Source organism: Macrotis lagotis, chromosome 5 (genome assembly GCF_037893015.1).
Source record: "Macrotis lagotis isolate mMagLag1 chromosome 5, bilby.v1.9.chrom.fasta, whole genome shotgun sequence".
Lineage (NCBI taxonomy): Eukaryota > Metazoa > Chordata > Mammalia > Peramelemorphia > Peramelidae > Macrotis > Macrotis lagotis.
The window spans coordinates 263,894,479-263,914,101 of record NC_133662.1 but is presented as its reverse complement, the minus strand read 5'-3'; the positions used below and the strand labels follow the sequence as shown (position 1 = coordinate 263,914,101).

At 52.1% G+C, this 19,623-nt stretch overlaps 1 protein-coding gene across 3 annotated transcripts in view; it reads right to left on the bottom strand.

The window, feature by feature from the left end:
- The window catches only part of DGKD (diacylglycerol kinase delta), an 82,570-nt gene extending 66,650 nt beyond the window's left edge, over positions 1-15,920 (bottom strand). For 2 of the 3 annotated variants that reach the window (XM_074189712.1, XM_074189714.1), the window contains exons 1-2: positions 15,774-15,920; positions 2-112 (exon numbers count right to left, since the gene is read on the bottom strand). In XM_074189712.1, the coding sequence (XP_074045813.1) occupies positions 2-94 (93 nt within the window). In that variant the 5' untranslated portion in view covers positions 95-112; positions 15,774-15,920. Of the gene's footprint in view, position 1; positions 113-4,428; positions 4,669-15,773 lie in introns of those variants that run through there. The other variant, XM_074189715.1, reaches the window with a different exon arrangement.
- Positions 15,921-19,623: the final 3,703 nt, after the last annotated feature.

Genomic DNA, 19,623 nt, shown 5'->3' with positions numbered 1-19,623 from the left:
CCTTGGCAGTTTTGGCGTAGTACAGGGTCCGTCCTCGAAGCTTGAAGTACCTTCGCTTCCAGCGCTGGAAGGAACTTGTCTGTTTCATCAACATCCCCTCTCTTATGATCGTCTAGAAGCAGAAAAAAATAATGTTACCAAGGACCCCATGAACCCCTTCCCTCACTGCCCAGCTGGGAGACCCTCCTCCCTGCGCTCATCCTGGGGCCAGGATGGCAGGAACCCACTGTGTCAGAGACAGAACCCAGATGAATTCCGTGCTGCTGCCAGAGAATTCCACCCCCAACCTCCCTGGGTGACAATGAGGAGTCTGGTGGAGGGGGTATCTTTGGATGCTTGCAGCCTCTTGGCCCATCGGGTAGCCCATGGGGGGCTGAGACTTTCCCCAGATCCATGGGGCCTGTCTTCATGATCTCTGGCTGGGTGCTCTTTCCCAGGGCTGTGCCCCATTTGTCCAGGGTTCCAGTCTTGAAGGGACCCCCCATGCCAATGCTCCTGCACATGGTGAGGCTATGACACAAGCCAGCCCAAGAGGACCCTGCCCTCTGCCACTCTTTGTTCATTTGCTCAGAAGGAGCAGTCCCAGCCCCAGGTCAGCAGAATGCGGACCCCTAAAAGGGAGACTCTAGAGAAGCTCGCTAAGACTTGGCTAATCAGGCTTCCGGAGTCCTGGGGTCCAAAACAGAGACTCCAGCAGAAGCAGAACCTACATGCTAGGGAGCAGCAGCTCTCCCATCACCTAACCCAGAGAGGCCAGCAGCCTGGGCTTGAGCAGAGATGCTGGTCAGAGAGGGTCCCAACATCCAAGAGCTGGAAAGCAGCTTATAAAACCACTTTCAAGGATGACAAGAGCCAACTTTTTTTTTTTTAAAGATTTTTGCAAGGCAGTAGAGTTAAGTGACTTGCCCAAGGCCACACAGCTAGGTCATTATGAAGTGTCTAAGGCCAAATTTGAACTCAGGTCCTCCTGACTCCAGGGCCAGTGCTCTATCACTGCACCACCTAGCCACCCCGAGAGGCAACTTTCCCATAAGTCTTAAAGGTTCATGAAGCAGCTCACCTGGACTGTTCTCCCAACAATCCTCAGAGACAACATACATTTGGTTCCCTTTTACAGGTGAGGAAACTAATGCTAAAATAGGCTTGGTACCTGCCTAGGGGCACCCAGCTAGCAAGCCTCTGAGGCAGGACTGGAACTCAGGTCTTTCTGCACCCTATCTGCTCACTAAGCAGTAAGTATTGCTCTAATTTTATCGGCCTTGGTGGTGCTACTAACTTTAAAACATTTCTTTTCAAAGCTCCTCTGGAGCTGCCTCAGATGGCCCAGCCCCCCTTCAGGATCCCCTCCATTATCAGTCTGCAGCAGGAGTGGGGGGCAGGCGGTCAGCTTCTCCCCTCTTGCTGAAGGCTGCAGACCCCAGAACACGGAGCCTGCTCAGCCTCTGTCCTGGCAGACCTCCCCTTCAGGGACCATTGCCACTCCTCCCTTTCTGGACCCATGCCCATGGCATGGGTGCCCTCATACTGGGAATGCCACCAGGCTCCCTCAAAGACAGAATGGTGGGCATGGTGGTCCAAGAGCTGGGGCTCTAAATGGATAGGGTCAAGGATGCCTATGGGCCTGGCCCTTTTCTTGAATTGCCAATGAAGACTCCTCTCCTTCCCCTAGAAGCTTGGAAGGCCTGGAAACAAGAGGCAAGAGGGAGCTCCCCCAATGAGCAAGGGAGAAAAATATCTGGGAAACAAACTCTGGACACCGGTCCGGCTCCAGGGCCTAACCTTTCACTGATTTGCCAAATCAAGAGCAGGAACGTCCAGCCGTGGACCATAAAGGCCTGCAGGACTCAAAGTTCAGTAAATCTAGGAGCTTTTTAGGGGTGGATTAATTAAATGTTTAACCAAATACAGCAGGCTCACTTTTCATTTGGAATGACCCAAAAGTGATGTTATATATATCCAAATGGCCCTTGGTACAAAAAAGGTTCCCCAGCCCTGAACTAAAGAACAGTGGGGCCAAGACAGACAGGAAGTACTGGGCTGGGATCCCAGGAGCTGGGGTGCAAATAGAGGGCACAGCAAGTCCTCCGCTTTCCTCTTCTTCCTCCCGGGCCATCTGGGGAGTTCCCTGCGCTCCTGTGGCCTCCCGACGGGATGCCTCCCCTTCTAGCAGTGCTTCCAGGGCTGCCCCCCTCCAGGACAGATGGATGGACGCACCGTGCGCACACACACACACACACACACACACACACACCACAGAGACCCCCTCTTGGTCTTCCTGAAAACAATAAAAGGCCACGAGCAGGAAGGCGTGCTCTCCTCGGTCTCCCAAGTTCACATTTCAACCAGAAAAGCAAGGCCCACTAAAAAAACCAAGCCCAAGGAACCCTCCCCCCAGCCCTTCTTTCTCTCCTCCACTCCCCGCCCCCCCAAAGCTCTTCTATTTTTAGCGAGCAGCGTCCGGCGGCGGTGGCCAGGGAGAACAACCACACAGACACACACAGACTCACACACAACTTCAGGCTCTCCCCACCTACCCACCCACTAGATTGGGGTTGGTAGAAAAACTCAGTTTAGAAGGAGGAATCTGGGTGATTTCTTAGGACTAGGTAGTGAACTCAGAGTGAGGAAGGCCAAGGTCTGAGTGATTTAGTCGCAAGATGTCCAGTCTAAGGCCTGCAACATCCCCCCATAAGGTTCCTTGGCCTGAGGTGGCTGGCCTGGCCCCCCATCCAGCCCCTGGCCACCCTCTGGCTTCCCTGCAGCACATGGAGGAGATGGGGGGAGAAGGTGCGCCAGAGGCGAAGCCCCCACATCCACTGGCCGTGGTCAGAATGACCTCAAGAGCTGCTGCTGGGAATCCTTGCAGAGGGTGAGCAGACCCATTTCCACCCGGCAAATAAGTCATCTCCCCCGGATCTGTGTTACTCTCTGCCTAATGGGAGTTACAGGCATGGTGAAGAGAAGGGAAGTTTAGTTAAAAACATGAATTCATTTGGTCATTTTGGCCTTTTATTTTCTCAATCAATTGAAAAGAATAAACTGGGGGGGAGGAAAGTCTTTTGTATTAAAAAGGGGGATCCCTGGGCCTCCCTGAATCTAAGCCTCACTAGTGCATGGGAAGCTGGGGCAGCTTAAAAATTGTGCCTGACAAGAGAGCCCCCTCCCCCCAAATCTAGGGGGAGGCAGCCCAGGCTGAGAGGGTGTGGGATTGGTCGTTTACCCTCAATTGCAAAGACAGTCGGCTTATGGAGACCAAAGATCTGGAAGGAGAAGTGATCTACCCAAGGTCACCTGGACAAGGAGCAGCAGCTGAGAGGCCAAGCCAAGATCCTGGCAGGAGAGAAGATGCTCCGGAAGCACCTGGGGGCCGGGCCCAGCTCTGCCACCTGCACATGGCGGAAAAGGGGGAAGGAGCCCCCTGTTTAAAAATAGGACAAACCACTAAGAAAGCAGCAAGCAGGCTGCCCTGAGACATCCAGGCTTCCTCCTCCTCAGACCCCGGACCAGCCCCGTAAGGGAGACTTCACCAGGCTTCCTCCACTGGTGCCTGGGCTGGCCTGACCGCAGGAGACAGTCAAGACAAGGAAAAGAAGTGCTCCTCCTTGCCCCCTCTTCCTCCTCCTCCTCCCTTCCTCTTCTATGCCCCCTTCCTCCTCCTCCTTGGGGACAAGCAAATACAAAGGTGACAATAATCTGGCCTTGGCCAGTCGGATGCTAATGGCCTGGGGGAGGAGGAGCCGTGGGAAGGGGTTCTGTCCAGGGAGGGCCTATCCAAGAGGAAATCCAACTCCCTAGAAACATAGAGAAGGGGGAGGGTAAGGGAGGGCTGGAGCTCCTGGGTCACCAGAGTGAAGTCACTTCCATCTGAGCCTCCCTGTCCTCAGTGAAATGAGGGGCTCCCCAGAGCCCCCCCCCCCCAGGACCTTAGAGGTCACTCTGCCACTTAGACATAGGAAGTTCCACTCCCAACCTGGGTCTTAAGCAAAGCAATGAAGGCCGGCCTAGGGCTGAACTGGGATAATGGGGCTCAGATCATCTGAGTTATCTCTGTCTGAAGGTGGGCTCCCCAGAGGACCCTGTGCACAGGGGAGGAGCTTCCCACATTCACAAGTCCCCAGATGGACCGGGAAGAAGAGAACAGGCCCACCCGAGCTGAGGCTGGAGGTCAAGGAGCTCTTCCACGACCCTTAAGAAGCAGTGCAGACCTCCCCACCCCCCACCCCGGCCCAGCAGCCCAGGCTCAGCCAAAAGGCCCCCATCTCCCTTCCCTGAACTTTGAGTTCATTAGCCCATTTGACCGCTCGGTCAGCACCCAAGGTCACCTGGACAAGGAGCAGTAGCTGAAAGAGAGGCCTGTCCCCTGAAGGGAAGAACCAGAGCAGGGTCACAGGCTTAAATTATTTTGTGGAGACAATAAGCTGCTTTTACCGAAAAGGTGCTCCACAGCCTTCAGTGGACAGAGGGGACCCAGGAAGACCTGAGTTCCAATTCTGCTGCAGAAACATCCTGCTGCACGACCCGGGATGAGGGATTCAAATCATCAGGGTGCGAAGGCTCTCGGGACCTCCATCGGTGGAGGGAGTGTCTTCCCTGCAGAGCTCCCCTGACCAGCGAACCCCAAGGTCCAGGCTCCAGTCCCTCTCCTCTGCCTCCATGTGGACAACATACCTTGGAGGGAGATGAGATGGGTGAGTCTGGCATCAAGACCCAAGCATGGGCACCTGAAGAACCATGGTCAACAGCGATGGCCACAGAGTCCAAAGGCCTACAGGCCAAAGGGGAGGAGGCAGGGTTTACTGGCAAAGCAGAACTGTAGCCACACCACAGATGGCTTACGTGTGTACATACCCTTTGGCTGCTGGGTGGGGGGGTGGAAGTGGGGGTGGGGGTTGTCTGCATGGCTTCTTAAGGGGCGTGGAAACTTATTTACTGATTTGAAAATCAGTCTCTTTCATCAATGAATGGCCAAGCATCTATTAGGAGCTTGAGGGAAAGGAATGAAAGGGTCCCTGCACATAATACCCCTCCTGAGGGAAGCTCTCCTGGGGGCCCCTTCCTCCCCTGCTCACACATCTCTCCACTGACCTTTCCCCCCAACCTGGGCTCCTTGGGCATTCTGGACCCTTTGGGGAAGTCCAGGCCACTTCTTCCTCATCCCTCTCAGTTCCCTGCCCTCATTTGCAACTTCTAGATGCATCTTTCCACAATCTCACTGGAGCTCCTGGTGCCACTCCACCATTCTCTTTCGACCACTCCCCCTTTTTTCTTTGGTGGGATCCCTGGCACTCACCCCTCCAGAACCAAATTCCCCAGTTTGAGGACAGTCTTCCTCCCAAGGGTACAGCCTCTGTCACTTGAATCAAACTGAATTCTTTCTGTATCAAATGAAGCTGAATTCCACCTTCACTGAAAACAGCCCAAGGCCAGGATCACAGAATCACAAAGAGAGCACAGAGAATCTTGAGCTCCAACCTAGTCCAACTAATCCATTTAGAATGGGTGGGTCCAACTTCAAGCCCAGGACCCCCAGAGGGATCAATAGTCAGTCTGAGCCAGGCCCTGAGCTAAGCCCTGGGGACATAAAGAAAGGGGATGGATGACTTCAGGGTAGGAAATGATCCCAGGAGGTTTCAGAGGAGGTGGATCTCCCCAGTACTCCCCTTCAAGGTAGAGGATTAGGGAGGTCTCCAGGGTCCCACCTGCACCCTCAGGGAGGGCTGGGTGGGGTCGGGTGGAGGGGGGGGAGGGAGGGAGAGGCCCCAGGATAGGGGGCCTGAGGGAGGGGGAGTCTCCAAGTAAAGGATGAGTTTCTAGAGATCTTGAAGTCCAAGAGTCAGCTGAGTGGGACCATTTCTCTGCATTGTAGCCCCTCTTCTTCTGCCTTCCAAGGCCAAGAGGAACAAATCTCCCTCTTCCCCAAGATCACCCTTTAAATACTTGGTGGACAGTGTTCAACTGCCCCACCTCCACTCCCAAGTCTTCTCATGTTACTGAGCATCTGCAGCTCTACCTGGTTTCGACTTGAAGGGACAAGGTGGGCTGTGCTGCCTCCCCACTTCCTGCCTCCTTCTGCTCTCCTCGCCTTTAGATTGGGGGCCAGGGACCTCAGCAGAGTCGCCACTTAGCTAATGCTGCTTGGGTTGGGCAGTCCAGGTTCTGTAGGACATGAGCCCCCCTCTGGTCATCTCCAGTTCACCTACTCCACCTACTCCAAATCCAGTGGGCTCTGAGGAAGCAGCTGCCTCCCTGACCCTGAGGGGCCAGTCCCCCAACTCTCTGCCCAGCTGCTCTGGAACCATGACTCTTCACTGCTGGGTGTCCATCCACCCGTCCATCCCAAATACTCTTCATCAGCCTGGACACCCAGAAACCCGGCCCAGCTTCATGTCACTGCTCCTGTCAGCGAGCCTTTTATCCCAGGCGTGGATGGAACATCACTTCACTCACCAGCCCGGCAGGGCAGCCCCACCCACGCTGACCACTGTCCGGTCCAGGAATGACTGTTCAGTGAATCGGCCCTTTCCCAGTTCATCCAACACTTAGGGAGAATCTAGGTCAACTCTATCCATGGTATTCCCCTGGTCTCCCCATCCAGGAACGCTGTCAAGTCCACTTTGACTCAGAAGCATTTCACAAGAAGAACATGGTTTGGGAGCTTGCCAGTCCAATCCCAATCCCTTGCTGCTCCCTGCCCTCGGTTTCTCCCTTCCATCAGACTGACACCACCATCATTTCCAGATAAACTCTGCTGGGAAATTCTCATTCCCCCCACTACTCCCAGCAAGGACCTGAGGCCAGAGATGAGGGGCTAATACAGATCCCCCACCCACTCACTCCCAAAACAAGGGGGATGGGGGAAAACAAAGAATAGACCCAGAAAACCAACTTCTAGGACATCAAAAACCTCTCTTCTTAAGATCTGGTATCACACTGATCTCTTGGAGAAGCTGCCCACTTGACCCCGGGTTTCACAGAGGGGGTCCCTAGCCCCCACTGACAGGAATTCCCTTTTTGTCAAGTGAGCCCACACATTCGAAATCTGGAGCCTCAATCTGTCAGGCCTGTGGTCTTTAACTAGAAGGGTCACTTTGCCCCACACTGAATTAGCAATTCTCCTCAAAGATAGGACCAGAGGCTTTTCAAATTCCAAAAGGAAGTAAAAAAGGTTTTAGGAGATTCAACTCCAGCCCAGGACTTCCTCCCATTTCCTAGGTGCAGTCTACACAAAAGTGGGTGGATTCAATTCAAAGCACATTTATTAAGCACCTGTGGTATGCAGGCCATGCCTCAGACTCAACTAGCCCACTTCAATGCCCCAAAGAACCCAAGATGGGCACAAAAGGAGAAGGACAGTGTGAAATCCAAGGACAAGCGATGGTCTAGGCTAGGCAAGAGGTCATCTCCACATGAAGAAAAGCACTCCATGAGGCAATGACTTGAATAGGATCCTGGAGGCTACAACAGGGAAATCTGAGGAAAAGGAATGGATCTGGAGATCCCTGGGTCTCTGACCTCTCTCTGTGACTGACAGCTTGAGAGGACTGTCTACAGAGGTGCTAAACTGACAACATAAGAGTCCCTAATAAAAAAAAAATACAAGGCAACATAGATAATGTTCATTTATGGTTTTCTAAGTCACCAAACCCGGAGCAGGTTCTTCCAGTTCTGCACTTGGCCTGGAGCTCGGCCCAGGTAGGGTCACCCAGTCAGGAGGAGGTGAGAGGCCAGACTTGAATCCAGATCCCTTGGAATTTGGGGTAGCCTCCTTTTTCTGCTAGGACAGACAGCCTGCCTCTCCTGACAAGAACAGTCAGGATCCACTGACCAAGGCTATCAAGAGGAGAATGCAGCCAAAACAGCTGGTCAACTCTAATATTACTGGGGTATGCCGGCTTTGGCTTTTATTATTAGATTAGCAACAAGCATTTATTAGCTACCTCCTCCAAGTCTGCTGCAAGGGGGATGCCACCATAAAAACCTCACCAGACCAGGCCTTCAAGGAGCTTATGTTCCATAGGAGAAAGTGTACAAAGATAAGGAAATACAAAATATATGCAAAGTAAATAAAAATAATTTTCGGAGGAGGGGTTAATCAATTAAGCAAAGCCTTAGGGCAGAAAATATAAGCCTGGAAGGAGGAGGGGATCAAGGCTGCAACCAGGAGGTTAGGGTGCAGAGATACAGATCATGGATGGCCAGTCATGTGAGACCAGCCCAGGACAACCAAAAAGCTACTTGAAACAATTTGCAACTTTTAGGGAAGTTGCAGGATATATCATAAATTATATATTACCAACAAAGCCCAAAAGCAAGAGATAGAAAGAGAAATTCCATTTAAAGAAATAGTAGACAACAGCAAATAAAGACAAATGCAGAAACTGGTTTTCTTGGTGACTTAGAAAATAACTGGTAAGATGTCAAATGTTCCTGGTTAGGTTGAGCTAATATATTAAAAATGACAATTCTACCTAAATTAAATGACTCATTCAGTGCCATCCCAATCAAATTACCAAGGGACTATTTTACAGATCTAGAAAAAACAGGAACAAAATTTATCCAGACAATCAAGAATATCAAGGAAATTAATGAAAAAAAATGCAAAGGAAGATGACTTAGCTGTACCAGATCTAAAACTATATCATAAAGCTGCAGTCATCAAACCTGCCTGGTATTGGCTGAGAAAGAGAGTGGTGCATCATGGAATAGATAATGACTATAGCAATCTACTTTTTGAAAACGCCAAAGACTCCAGCTTCTGGGATACAAACTCACTATTTGACAAAAACTGCTGGAAAAACTAGACAGAGACCAACATCTCACAAGTTATATACCAAGATAAAGTTGAATTCCATACAGCATTTAGAAATAAAAGGTGACATCATAAGCCAGTTAGGAAAACAAGGAATAGTTGATCTGTCAGGTCTATGGAATAGGAAGAAGTTTAAGACATAGAGAACATAATAAAGTGCAAAATGGATAATTCTGACTACATTAAATTCAAAAAGGTTTTGCACAAACAATATCAATACAAGATTAGAAGGAATGCAGAAAACTGGCCAACAATTTTCACAGCTAGTTTCTAATTAGGGACTCATTTTTAAAATATACAGAGAACTAAGTCAAATTTATAAGAATACAAGTCATTGGGGTGGCTAGGTGGTCCAGTGGATACAACACTGGCCCTGGAGTCAGGAGTACCTGAGTTCAAATCTGGTCTCAGACACTTAATAATTGCCTGTGTGACTTTGGGCAAATCATTTAACCCCACTGCCTTGCAAAAAACAAACAAAAAAGAATACAAGTCATTTTCCAATAGATAAATGGCTAAAGGCTATGAACAGGTAGTTTTCAGATGAAGAAATTAAAACTATCTATAGTCAAATAAAAAGATGTTCTAAATCTGGGGCAGCTCAGTGGCATAGTGGATAGATAGAGCACCAACTCTGAAGTTGGGAGGACCTGAGTTCAAATCCAACCTCAGACAATTATCTAGATGGGTTACCTTGGGCAAGACACTTAACCCCACTGCCCTGCAAGAACCAAAAAAAAAAAAGTGTTCTAAATCGTTATTGATTAGAGAAATGCAAATTAAAACAATCTGAGGTACCACTTTGTACCAGACTGACTAAAATGACAAAAAAGGAAAATGATCATTGTTGGAGAGGATGTGGGAAAACTGGGACACTAATGCACTATTGGGGGAGCTGGGAGCTGATCCAACTCTTCTGGAGAGCAACTTGGAATGATGCCAAAGGGGAATCAAATGATCATACTCTTTGATTCAGCAATATTACCGCTAGGTCTGCATCCCAAAAAAAGTGATCACAAAAATATGGGGAAAAACCCTTATGTGCAAAAATATTTATGGCAGCTCTTTTTTGTAGTGGTAAAGTAATGGAAAGTGAGGGGATGCCCATCGATTGGGGAATGGCTGAACAAGTTGTGGTAAATGGATGTGATAGAACACTATTGTACTGGAAAAAGAAATCATGAACAGGTGGGCTTCAGAAAAATCTGGAAAGCCTGGTATGAACTGATGCTGAGTGAAGGGAGCAGAATCAGGAAAAGATGGTACACATTAAGAGTCACATTGTGAGTTGATCCACCTAGATGGATGCTGTTCCTCTCAACAGCTCAGAGATCAAGGACAACCAGAGACCTGCCATGGACAATGCCATCCACAACCAGAGCAGGAACTATGAGAGTCTGAAGGTGGACCAGAGTGTCTAAGTTCACTTATTGAAACCTGTTATGCCTTTTCTTTCTTTCTCAGAGTCCCCCCCCTTAGCTCTAATTCTCTTCTTTCACAACATGACTAATATGGAAATATGTTAAACACAATTCCTCATGTATAACCTATAGCAGATTATTTGCTGCCATGGGGGAGTGGAGAGGGAAGGGGGGGGAGAAGAAAAATGTGGAGGTCAAAAATTTGCAAAAGGATGAATGCTGAAAACTATCTTGGCCTGTAATTGGAAAAATAAATACATTCAAATGACAAAAGTTCTGCGTCAGCTCTCTAGGTGCTCAAAGGTGAAATGTATCTTGAGGCACCTCGTCCAAGTCTTAGCCTCAGGTTCTTAATAGGGGCTGCTTTTCATGCCTAACTCCCCAATCCATTGCCAAGCTAGGGCCCCAAGGCCTGGGAGGCAGGCCATGATAATCAGAGTGGGGTGGCCCTGGGAGCTCTGCACTCTCACAACTGGGGGGCAGGTGTCAGAAATAACCATCCCCCCTTCTGGAGAGCCTGAGAGTCAGTTAGCAAGCATTAGGAAAATGACAACTACCTCGTGCTGGGGCCCGTTGTGGGTCTGAGTTCGCTCTCCCACCACACAGAGGCGAGAATCCTCCCTCCATCCTTTCCAGATGTCTCTGAGCCTTCCCTCTGGGTCCCTCGGCATCTCTCAGGTAAGGTCCCTTTCTCTCGGAGGATCCAGCTGTGTGTGTGGTGGGGGTATGCATGCATCTAGACAGATGTGCATATATATATATAATATATGTGTAGACACATGTGATTTCTCTGGTGATATCTTCTAGGCCACTTCACACGTGACTGGCTGTGGCCAGGGTGTGCAGAGGCCAACTCACCTTTACACACAGATCTAATAATCATGCTCCCCCTTCACTCCCTTCCTCTCTTGGGCTCTGGGCTTCAGGGCTGTTATCTAAACCTTGGTTCTTTAAAAACCAGATCAATCCCTTAAGCCCATGTGCACAGAAAAGGAGACAGGAGCCCCTTCAGGGATTTCCTATCCTCTCAGTCAGCTCTTTGTCCAGAGTTTAAGGGGTTACCTCACTGAGACTTAGTCTAATTTGACAACGTCCAGTAGCCCCTAAAGATCAATCAAACCAGATCTACACTCTTGAAACTGGGATGAATGAAACTTCTCTGAAAGCAAAACTCCTAAAGGATGCCCTCCCTTCTGAAGTCTCCCCTAGTCTAATGGCCCTTCTCCAATGGGGAATTCCAATAGAACACTTAATAATTAAGTTCAGGGCCAACCCCAAAGGACCAAGGTTAGTCAAGCAAATGAGATCACTTTGTAGAAACACCAAGCCTTGAATGCTCCTGGCCCTGGATCCAAAGATCCTGGTCCCCTGTTTCTGTTTGGCCTCCAACTAAGCTAAGAACAGTTTTGTTTCTTACAAATATGTTTAAACACAATAAATCTTTATTTTTTAAATGTAAATTAATGAACAAGGCAGTATTTAGTCCTGCGGGCCTTTAATTTGCTGTCCTCCTACAGGCACTTGATAAATATGAGTTCAAAGAAGCAATGAAAAAGCCAAGATTAAAAGGCTAAGGCAGGAGGAAGGTCTGATGAGGCTGACAAGGCCCCTCTCTGGCACTTTGTGGGGCCCCCCTGACACCCCCCAAAGCCCAGGCAGACCCTTTGTGTGAGTTACTTGTGACTGGGTGGCAGCTCCACCACTGTTCTAGGCTCCAGGAGAGAAGACCCCATCTTATCAAAACTTTGTATCCTCCCAGGGCTAGGGATAGGGTAAGGCCTTCCCTAGGTCAGAGGGCAGAAGGACTGAGAACTGGGTCCTCAAGGAGCTTCCATTCAGACAGGGAAGTTGAGAGGAAGGCGGTTGGCTGAAGAGGGCCGGAGGACAATGTGTGCTATTGGACTGATTCAGAGGTGGCAGGAAAACATTTAGAACTTAGAAATTTTGCCAACTTCTACATCTTACAACTGGGACACGTTTGTTTTCCATTTTCAAATCAAGCATGAACATCAACCTAGGAGAAGGGTGTCAGGCTCCAGTCCTGAAGTCTTTTAAAGAATAATGGTCATTCTTATTTTTGAGAGGAAAGTTGGAACTCCACAATCTTTTCATTCATCCACTGAACAAACAGTAAGACAACAGGGACCCCTTACTCCAATTTGCTTTCCTATCCAAGCTTGTTTGTTGGGCTCACCAGAGCTCCCAAGGTGGGTGGGTGGAGGGACCTCAGCAGCCATACACCCAAAGAACCCCTGCTACAAGACACCAGACAAGTGGCCAGCTGAGTTCCTAAAGCAACCTTCAATACCATAGAACCCTTGTACAAGAGAAGGGTGGGAAGGGATGGCTGCATTTCCCCTTTATTAGTAAGATGGGTTTTCAGAATTGTCCTCAATTAAATTTCTATATGGATGTTGCGCCCTCTCCACACCTTCCCACCCAACACGAGATAACTTAGCCCTTTGAACATCCAAGGCTGGAGTAATCAATAAATATCGATGATGTGCCAGGCCCCAGGAGCCTTCAAGGAGCTTACAATCTAGGTGGGGTGGGGGCTATATACAAGAGGAGGCTGAAAGTTGAGCCCCCCAGAAAGGAAGCCTTGGGGAGCGGTTACTGGATGCCCCTCTCCCTGCAGCTTGGATTCAGGGGCTGATGATGGAGAAGCATCCTCCTGTCTGGAGTCTTTCTGGCTCCTTCTCACTCACAGGTTCCCTGGCTCTGATCACAAGGCCCATCTCTCCCCTGACCCCCACACCTTTTTCCCCAGATGATTGTGTGTGCAGACAGTGCCTGGCTCGTTTAGATTCATGCCGTGAGCTCCTTGGGGGGAGGGCTGGGTTCTTCTATCTGAATCTCCAGAACCTGGCACACCAGTCTTCAACACGGCTTGTTGGATAGGTGAACGTGTCGCTGGGTTCCTCCTCTAGACAACTTTCCGTGGCTTGTAGTCTAATGACATCATCAGTCAGTTTGGGACCAAAAAGCTGGGTCTTTGTGACAAAGCTGAGCCCTTGCACCCTCTCCAGTGGAAGCCAGGGGCTTACTCGCTCAGACTGGTTTTGGCTCATGGCCATCCTGTTCAGTGGTGGTTGGGCAGTCTATGCGCGCCATTCACTTTGCTTCTCCTCCGTGGATGCCTCTGCCAGTCTCTTGCCTGTGATGCCACTGAGAGGCACCATGGTGAGCTGGAGTGTGGTGCAATGAGTTCAAGGCCATCTCCAAATAGGAACCGCACTGTCAACAAAGAAGGAGGCCCTGCTGGGTCTATATATCATCTACTGAACTGGTAAATTAATTTCTATAATGCTATGATTATCTTGTGAACAGAGACTCTATGAAAATCTTTGTTCCAACTGTGGGGCATACAGTAAACACTGCATTAGTATCGACCAGACAAGTCAATCGATGCCCTTGTAGTACTGCCTGAAAAGCCCTGGGAGGATCTGGGTTCAGACCCTCCATTATCACTCCTTTTGACAAGTCCCACTTGCCCTCTGGGCCTCAGTTTCCTCATCAGTGAAATGAGGTCTCTGGACTAAAGGGCCTCTCAGCCTTTCCTTTCACCATCACCTAGTAAGAGGACTTCTGGGGCTCCTCCCATTTCCTGCCTCCTCTCCCTTGAGCCTCCAGTCTTCTCTGGTCATCATCATTTCCCAGCAGCCGACCCTGTGACCCTTTCTGGCCAGAAGCTGCATTTGGAGGAGGCGTCCCGGTCACCAAGCTCAAGCTCACCCCTCCTCTCCTCTCCAAGCTCAGCTCCTGACTCCCCTCCTTCTCCCTCCACCAGGCCCCCAGAGGGTTAGCTCCCTTCTATGGGCTGTCTTCCCTCTGGCTTATATTTATACACCCAACTAAGCATTTAATGTTTGCTGAACAAGAACCTTCCTATTCTATGACGTTATTACCAAAAACAGTTTAAAAAGATCCTAAAATCCTGAATTCCCACGAAGTCCTGGGCATCGAATGCTCACCCAGAGTGATGCTATCCTCCTCTCCACAGTGCAGATTTACAAAGTCTCCTTAGGGTCTTTGATGGGCTGTGGCCCGAGGGTATCGACTGACCTGCACGTCTAGTTGATACCAATGCACTATTTATTCTATGTCCCACAGCTGCAACAGCTGATTTCATAGAGCTATGGGAAGGGCCGGCGACTTATTTGCCAGATAGCTCCCCCCCATTTGGCCATTTCTCTACCAGGGGTCCTTCTGGTCTAGAAGGGCTGACAAGGGGGAGGGCCCTCCTTCCCCCACTCCCATAGTTCCTAAGGAGCCAATGGAGAAAAGGGCCTCGAGGTGCTGGCTTCTGCCAGGTGTGGTGAGACTCCCAGACTCACATCCTCAGGGGATGGCAGACACACCCTGGCAGACCGCTCTGCCAAGGTGGAACGGCTGATGGAGCCGCTATCAAGACAGACAAATGGAAGGTCTGAGTCTCCCCCAAACTGCAGCAGAATTCTCTCTTTGAAGATGTGGGGCCCGGCTGCCAGTGATGCCCCGACTGCCACGGAGGCTCGCTCTTGGGACTTCCTGTCCTTCCACCTGGCTGGCAACCGAACTCTCCTGGTGCCGTTCTCTGTTCAAGTGGAGCTCCCTGCAGGTGGGCACCATCCCCTAGCACTGAGGAAGGGACCATCCGTTCTCTTAAAAACATTGCAAACCACACAGTTACATGCCCCCAAAGTGCAGAAGACCCAGGGAAGTGGCGGGAGCATCAACGATCTTAGCACTGGCTCCGTGTTGGCATTTCTCGGCGCTGCTCTCCTCGGATGCTCCCCGTAACCCTGGGAGGCGGGCCTTCCTCAGATCCTGTCACAGACCGTGGTAAGGGTCTGAGGCCTGATGCGAAACTCCAGGCCGGAGGCAACCGCTTAGGTCAAGTTCCACAGAAAAAGGGCCATGAAGACGTTACTTTCCGTTAATCATTTTTTTGGCTTTTACCTGTTTTTGCTCGTCTCGCCCCACTTACCCTGGGTTACACAGAGTGGCCTTTGCTTGTGGAGGGGAGGCAGCCCCTCATCCCCCGGGGTCTCCTTTCCCTCTGCCCTTCCCCCTCTGTCTGATCTTGCAGGGGGGGTCTGGGGAAAACAAGATACACAAATAAAATCAAATCTAGGGAAATAGGGAGAGAACCCACCTGCGGCTAAACCGCGCTTCCAGGCCGTCAGGCTCCCGGAGCCCAGGGCCGGGAGGGCAGGGGTGCAAATGCCACCCTGGAGTCGGCCTCCGGCCACACGGCTGCAGGTACAGAGGGGGGCTGGTTCTGGGCTCGAGGTCCCCTCCCCGGGGCCGGGGCGCCCATCCCGCCCCGGCCCCGGCAGGTCGCCCGAAGGGAAGAGGGGCCCGACCTCCGGGGCGGCGGCGGGAGCTGGGCGGCCAAGCGTGGGGGGACGCGGGCCCCTCCCCCGGCCCCTCTAGGACACTTCTTCCTGGGGGCGCCCGCCCGGGGCGGCCGGGTCTCTCCCGGCCCCCCACTCCAGACTCCTCCCTGTGGGGGCCCCGGGGCTGCGGCCTCGGGGGGGCGGCGCGGGCCCGGGCCTCACCTTGTGGCGGATCTGGCCGGACGTGGACACCTTGCGCAGCAGCTTCTGCGGGGAGCCCGGCTCGGGCTCGGGCTCGCTGTCCGACGAGTCCTCGGGGCCCGCGGGGCCGGGGCCGGGGCCGGGGCCGGGCGCGGCCGGGGCCTGCGGGGCGGCCGGGGGCCGGGGCGGCGGCGGGGGAGGCCCGGGGGCCGCCGCCATGCTGCTGCCGCTGCCGCCGCTCCGGGCCGGGCGGGGGCGGGGCCGGGGGCGGGGCGGGGCGGGGCCGCGCGGGGCCGGCCGGGAGGGGGAGCCGCGGGCCGGGCCCCGCCCCGGACGGCCCCGCCCCTGGCCCGGACAGGCCCGCCCCCGACGGCCCCGCCCCCTGGCAGCCCCGGCCCGGCCCCGCCCCCGGCCCGGCCCCGCCCCCGACGGCCCCGCCCCCGGCCCGCCCAGGCCCCGCCCAGGCCCCGCCCCTGGCAGCCCCGGCCCGGCCCGGCCCGCCCACGCGCCCGCGGGGGCGGGGCCGAGCAGAAGCCCCCGAGCCGCCCCCGGGATCCCCCTCGGGCCACGCCCAGGCCCCCCCAGCCCCGACTCGGGGCCCCCTCCGAGCCGGCGGGGGCTCTTTCTGGACGCCAGGCCTGACGCGGGGTCCGGCGCCCCCGCCCCGAATCCGCCCTCTCGTCCCGCTAGGCCTCGCGCCGTCCTGGCCCAGGGCCTGCCCCGCCCCCGCCCCTGGTCGTGTAGACGCGGCCCCGATGCACCAGGGGGAGACTGAGGCCAGACCCGGGGCCTCTGCCGCACCCCGCACCCCGCTCCCCTCGCTATGCAGTTTTGCCTTTTCCGTTTAGCAGCGGGGCTGCGGGGCTGCCCAAGGCCACGGCGCGGGCATTGCCAAGTGTCCGAGGCCGGATTTGAACCCGGGTCCTCCTGCCTCCCGGGCCCGGGCTCTGTCCCCGGCGCCACCTCCCGCCCCACCCTCCTCGGCCTCTTCTGGATGGCCTTGCAGCTCCCTACAGCCCGGCCAGATTTGGGGGAGGGGAGGGACACCAGTTGTTCATTCTCCCGGGGGTAGGGAACCCCCTGGAATGCCCCCCCCAGGGCTGGAGAACCAGCCTTGGCCTTGGAGCTGCAGGGAGGCCCGTCTGGACCCGCAACCCTCAAGGGCCCCTGGCCCTGGCTCCGTCTGCAGAAAAGGCCTAAGTGAAGACCAAGATGCCACACTGGTAAGTGGTGGAAGACGCAGAACTACCAGGGTCATGAGGATGCCGAGGCCGGCCCCCCCATGGGACCTGGGAGACCGAGCCGATCTGCAGGATCTGACCTCCTCATTTTAAAGAAATGAAAAGGGGGCGGCTGGGTGGCCCAGTGGATGGAGAAGCAGCCCTGGAGTCAGGAGGACCTGAGTTCAAATCCAGCCTCAGACACTTAATCATGACCTAGCTGTGTGGCCTTGGACAAGCCACTTCACCCCATTGCCTTGGAAAAAAAAAAACCCTAAAAAAAAAAAAGAAATGAAAAGAAAACATGTAGGCCTGTGGTTTTTATATATAATTATTTGGATTCTGTTATGCGGAACTTGACAAAACCAAGCACTTTTATATACAGAGAATAAAAAAAGGAATAATATAATTCTGAACCTCCATCATTGTCATCATCCCTGTCATAGCTGTTAGCCTCAGAGCTGATTTCTTTGCTGTCCTCTTCCTGCATTTTAATAATGATCCTATGACTCTCTTTTCTTTCTTATTCTCATTTTACATTTGAGGAAACTGAGGTCTACTGCCTTCAAAATCATGTAGGTAGATAATGGCAGAGAAAGTTTTGGAACTCAGGGGCTCTGACTCCAGATTCAATCCTTTATCCATATGCCCCTACAGAGCAATCAGTCAACATTATTAATCATCATGGGGCGGCTAGGTGGTGCAGTGGATAAAGGACCAGCCCTGGAGTCAGGAGTACCTGGGTTCAAATCCGGTCTCAGACACTTAATAATTACCTAGCTGTGTGGCCCTGGGCAAGCCACTTAACCCCATTTGCCTTGCCCCCCCAAAAAAAATCTAAAAAAAAACATTAATCATCTACTACACTATGATTAGAATGACATCATATGTAATTATTCAAGAGCATTAATAGTAATAGGAACATGTCTTCACCTACTCTGACATCATGGACCAAATGTATTTTCTTCACTTGGTTCCCCACAGGAGTGGGCAGACCTGGCCTGGCAGCAGCTTCTTGGGGGGTTAGCTATTGCAGGAGACAGTGTACAGACCTTGAGATGGAGGCAGCCCGACAGGCTGTCAGGCTCCATCGATGGAGACTGTGAGTCCCAAATAAGAGAAGTGAAGAGCCAGACCCTAGGCTGGGCCACTCATCACAAGTGGAGCATTGTGTGGAGTTCTGGACCTGGGATTGAAGCAGGTCCTTGACAATTTGGAATGTTCAGGGGAGGGTGGACCAGGACTCCAGGTGTGTTGGGAGAAAAGAATTTGGAGGAGTTGGGGCTATGACTCAATGGAAAGCAGACCAGATCTGGGGCCCAAGGACCTCTTGGCTTTGGCTTCCTCCTTGGTGAAACCAGGGGGCTGCAGTAGATGACTTCCTTCTGGGGGGGGGGGGTCACTTCTCCATTTTTTTTTTTTTTTGGTAAGGCACTGGGGTTAAGTAACTTGCTCAAGGCCACACAGCTAGGTAATTATTAAGTGTCTGAGGTCAAATTTGAACTCAGGGACTCCTGACTCCAGGGCCAGTGCTCCATCCACTGTACCACCTAGCCACCCCTTAGGGGCAATTGTCCCTCTCTTCAGGGCCAGGGGCTAGCCTCTCTTTGCCTTTCTTTGTAAACCTTGTTTTTAGCACAATGTCTAGCACAGAGTGGATGCTTGATAAATGTTTAGTGACTAAGGACTGGGGCCATCATCCTGGGACTTGCTGTAGCTTCCCTAGGCTTGTTCTTTTGGCTTTGTTCTGAAGAGTTTCTACCTCCTAGGCATCAGGCAGCGATGCAGAAAACAGTTGCCTCCCTTCCATTCCACTCTGATGGTCTTTTCTTGGCCCAAGGTTTCCTAGTTCATTTTTGTGAGAAACCTCACTCAGCCACATTTTACAGATGAGGAAACTGAGGCTGGACAATGAAGTGACTCAGCCGTAGGAGCTAAGTAGGACATTTGGGATTCCAACCTGCTTCTCCTGACTCCAGGTAGAGCTCTTCCCACTGTACTCTACTGTCTTTTCCTTGGGCAGCTAAGTGGTGCAGTGGAACCTGAGTTCAAGTCCAACCTCAGATACTTCCTAGCTGTGTGACCTTCGGTAAGTCACTTAACCCTGATTGCTTAGAATCCAGGTCCCTCTTCAGTTATCCTGACTCCTATCTGACCACCAGACTCAGATGGCTCCAGAGGAGAAAGAGAGAGTGGCGACTTACTCAAATACAATTCATGAGCTCGTCATGGCATCAGCTCCCAGATGAATGAAAGGCAAACATCCCATCATCGACTTTTCCCATTCTTTGATTCGTTATTTAACAGCAAATCTGATCAGCCAGTCACTAAGCATTTATTAAGAGCCTACTGGTTTGGGCACTGGGTAGACAAATAGAGAAAAGACTCCTTTGGCCTACTCTCAAGCTGCTTACGGTCCAATGGGGGGAAGACACTGTGAAGGAGTTGGAAGGGGGAGGACGCCAGGGAAAGTCTGGGGGAGTGGGAGAGGATGATGATGTTTTTATTGTTCTTCCTTTGTTCTCATAGGACACTTTTTCCCCAGGAGGGGATAGAAGGACAGCTGGGTAGGAAATGAAGAGATGCTTGGTCCAGGATCCCTCCTTAAATGGAAGTTCTGGGAGGACCTGACTACTCCCGGCCTCCAATCA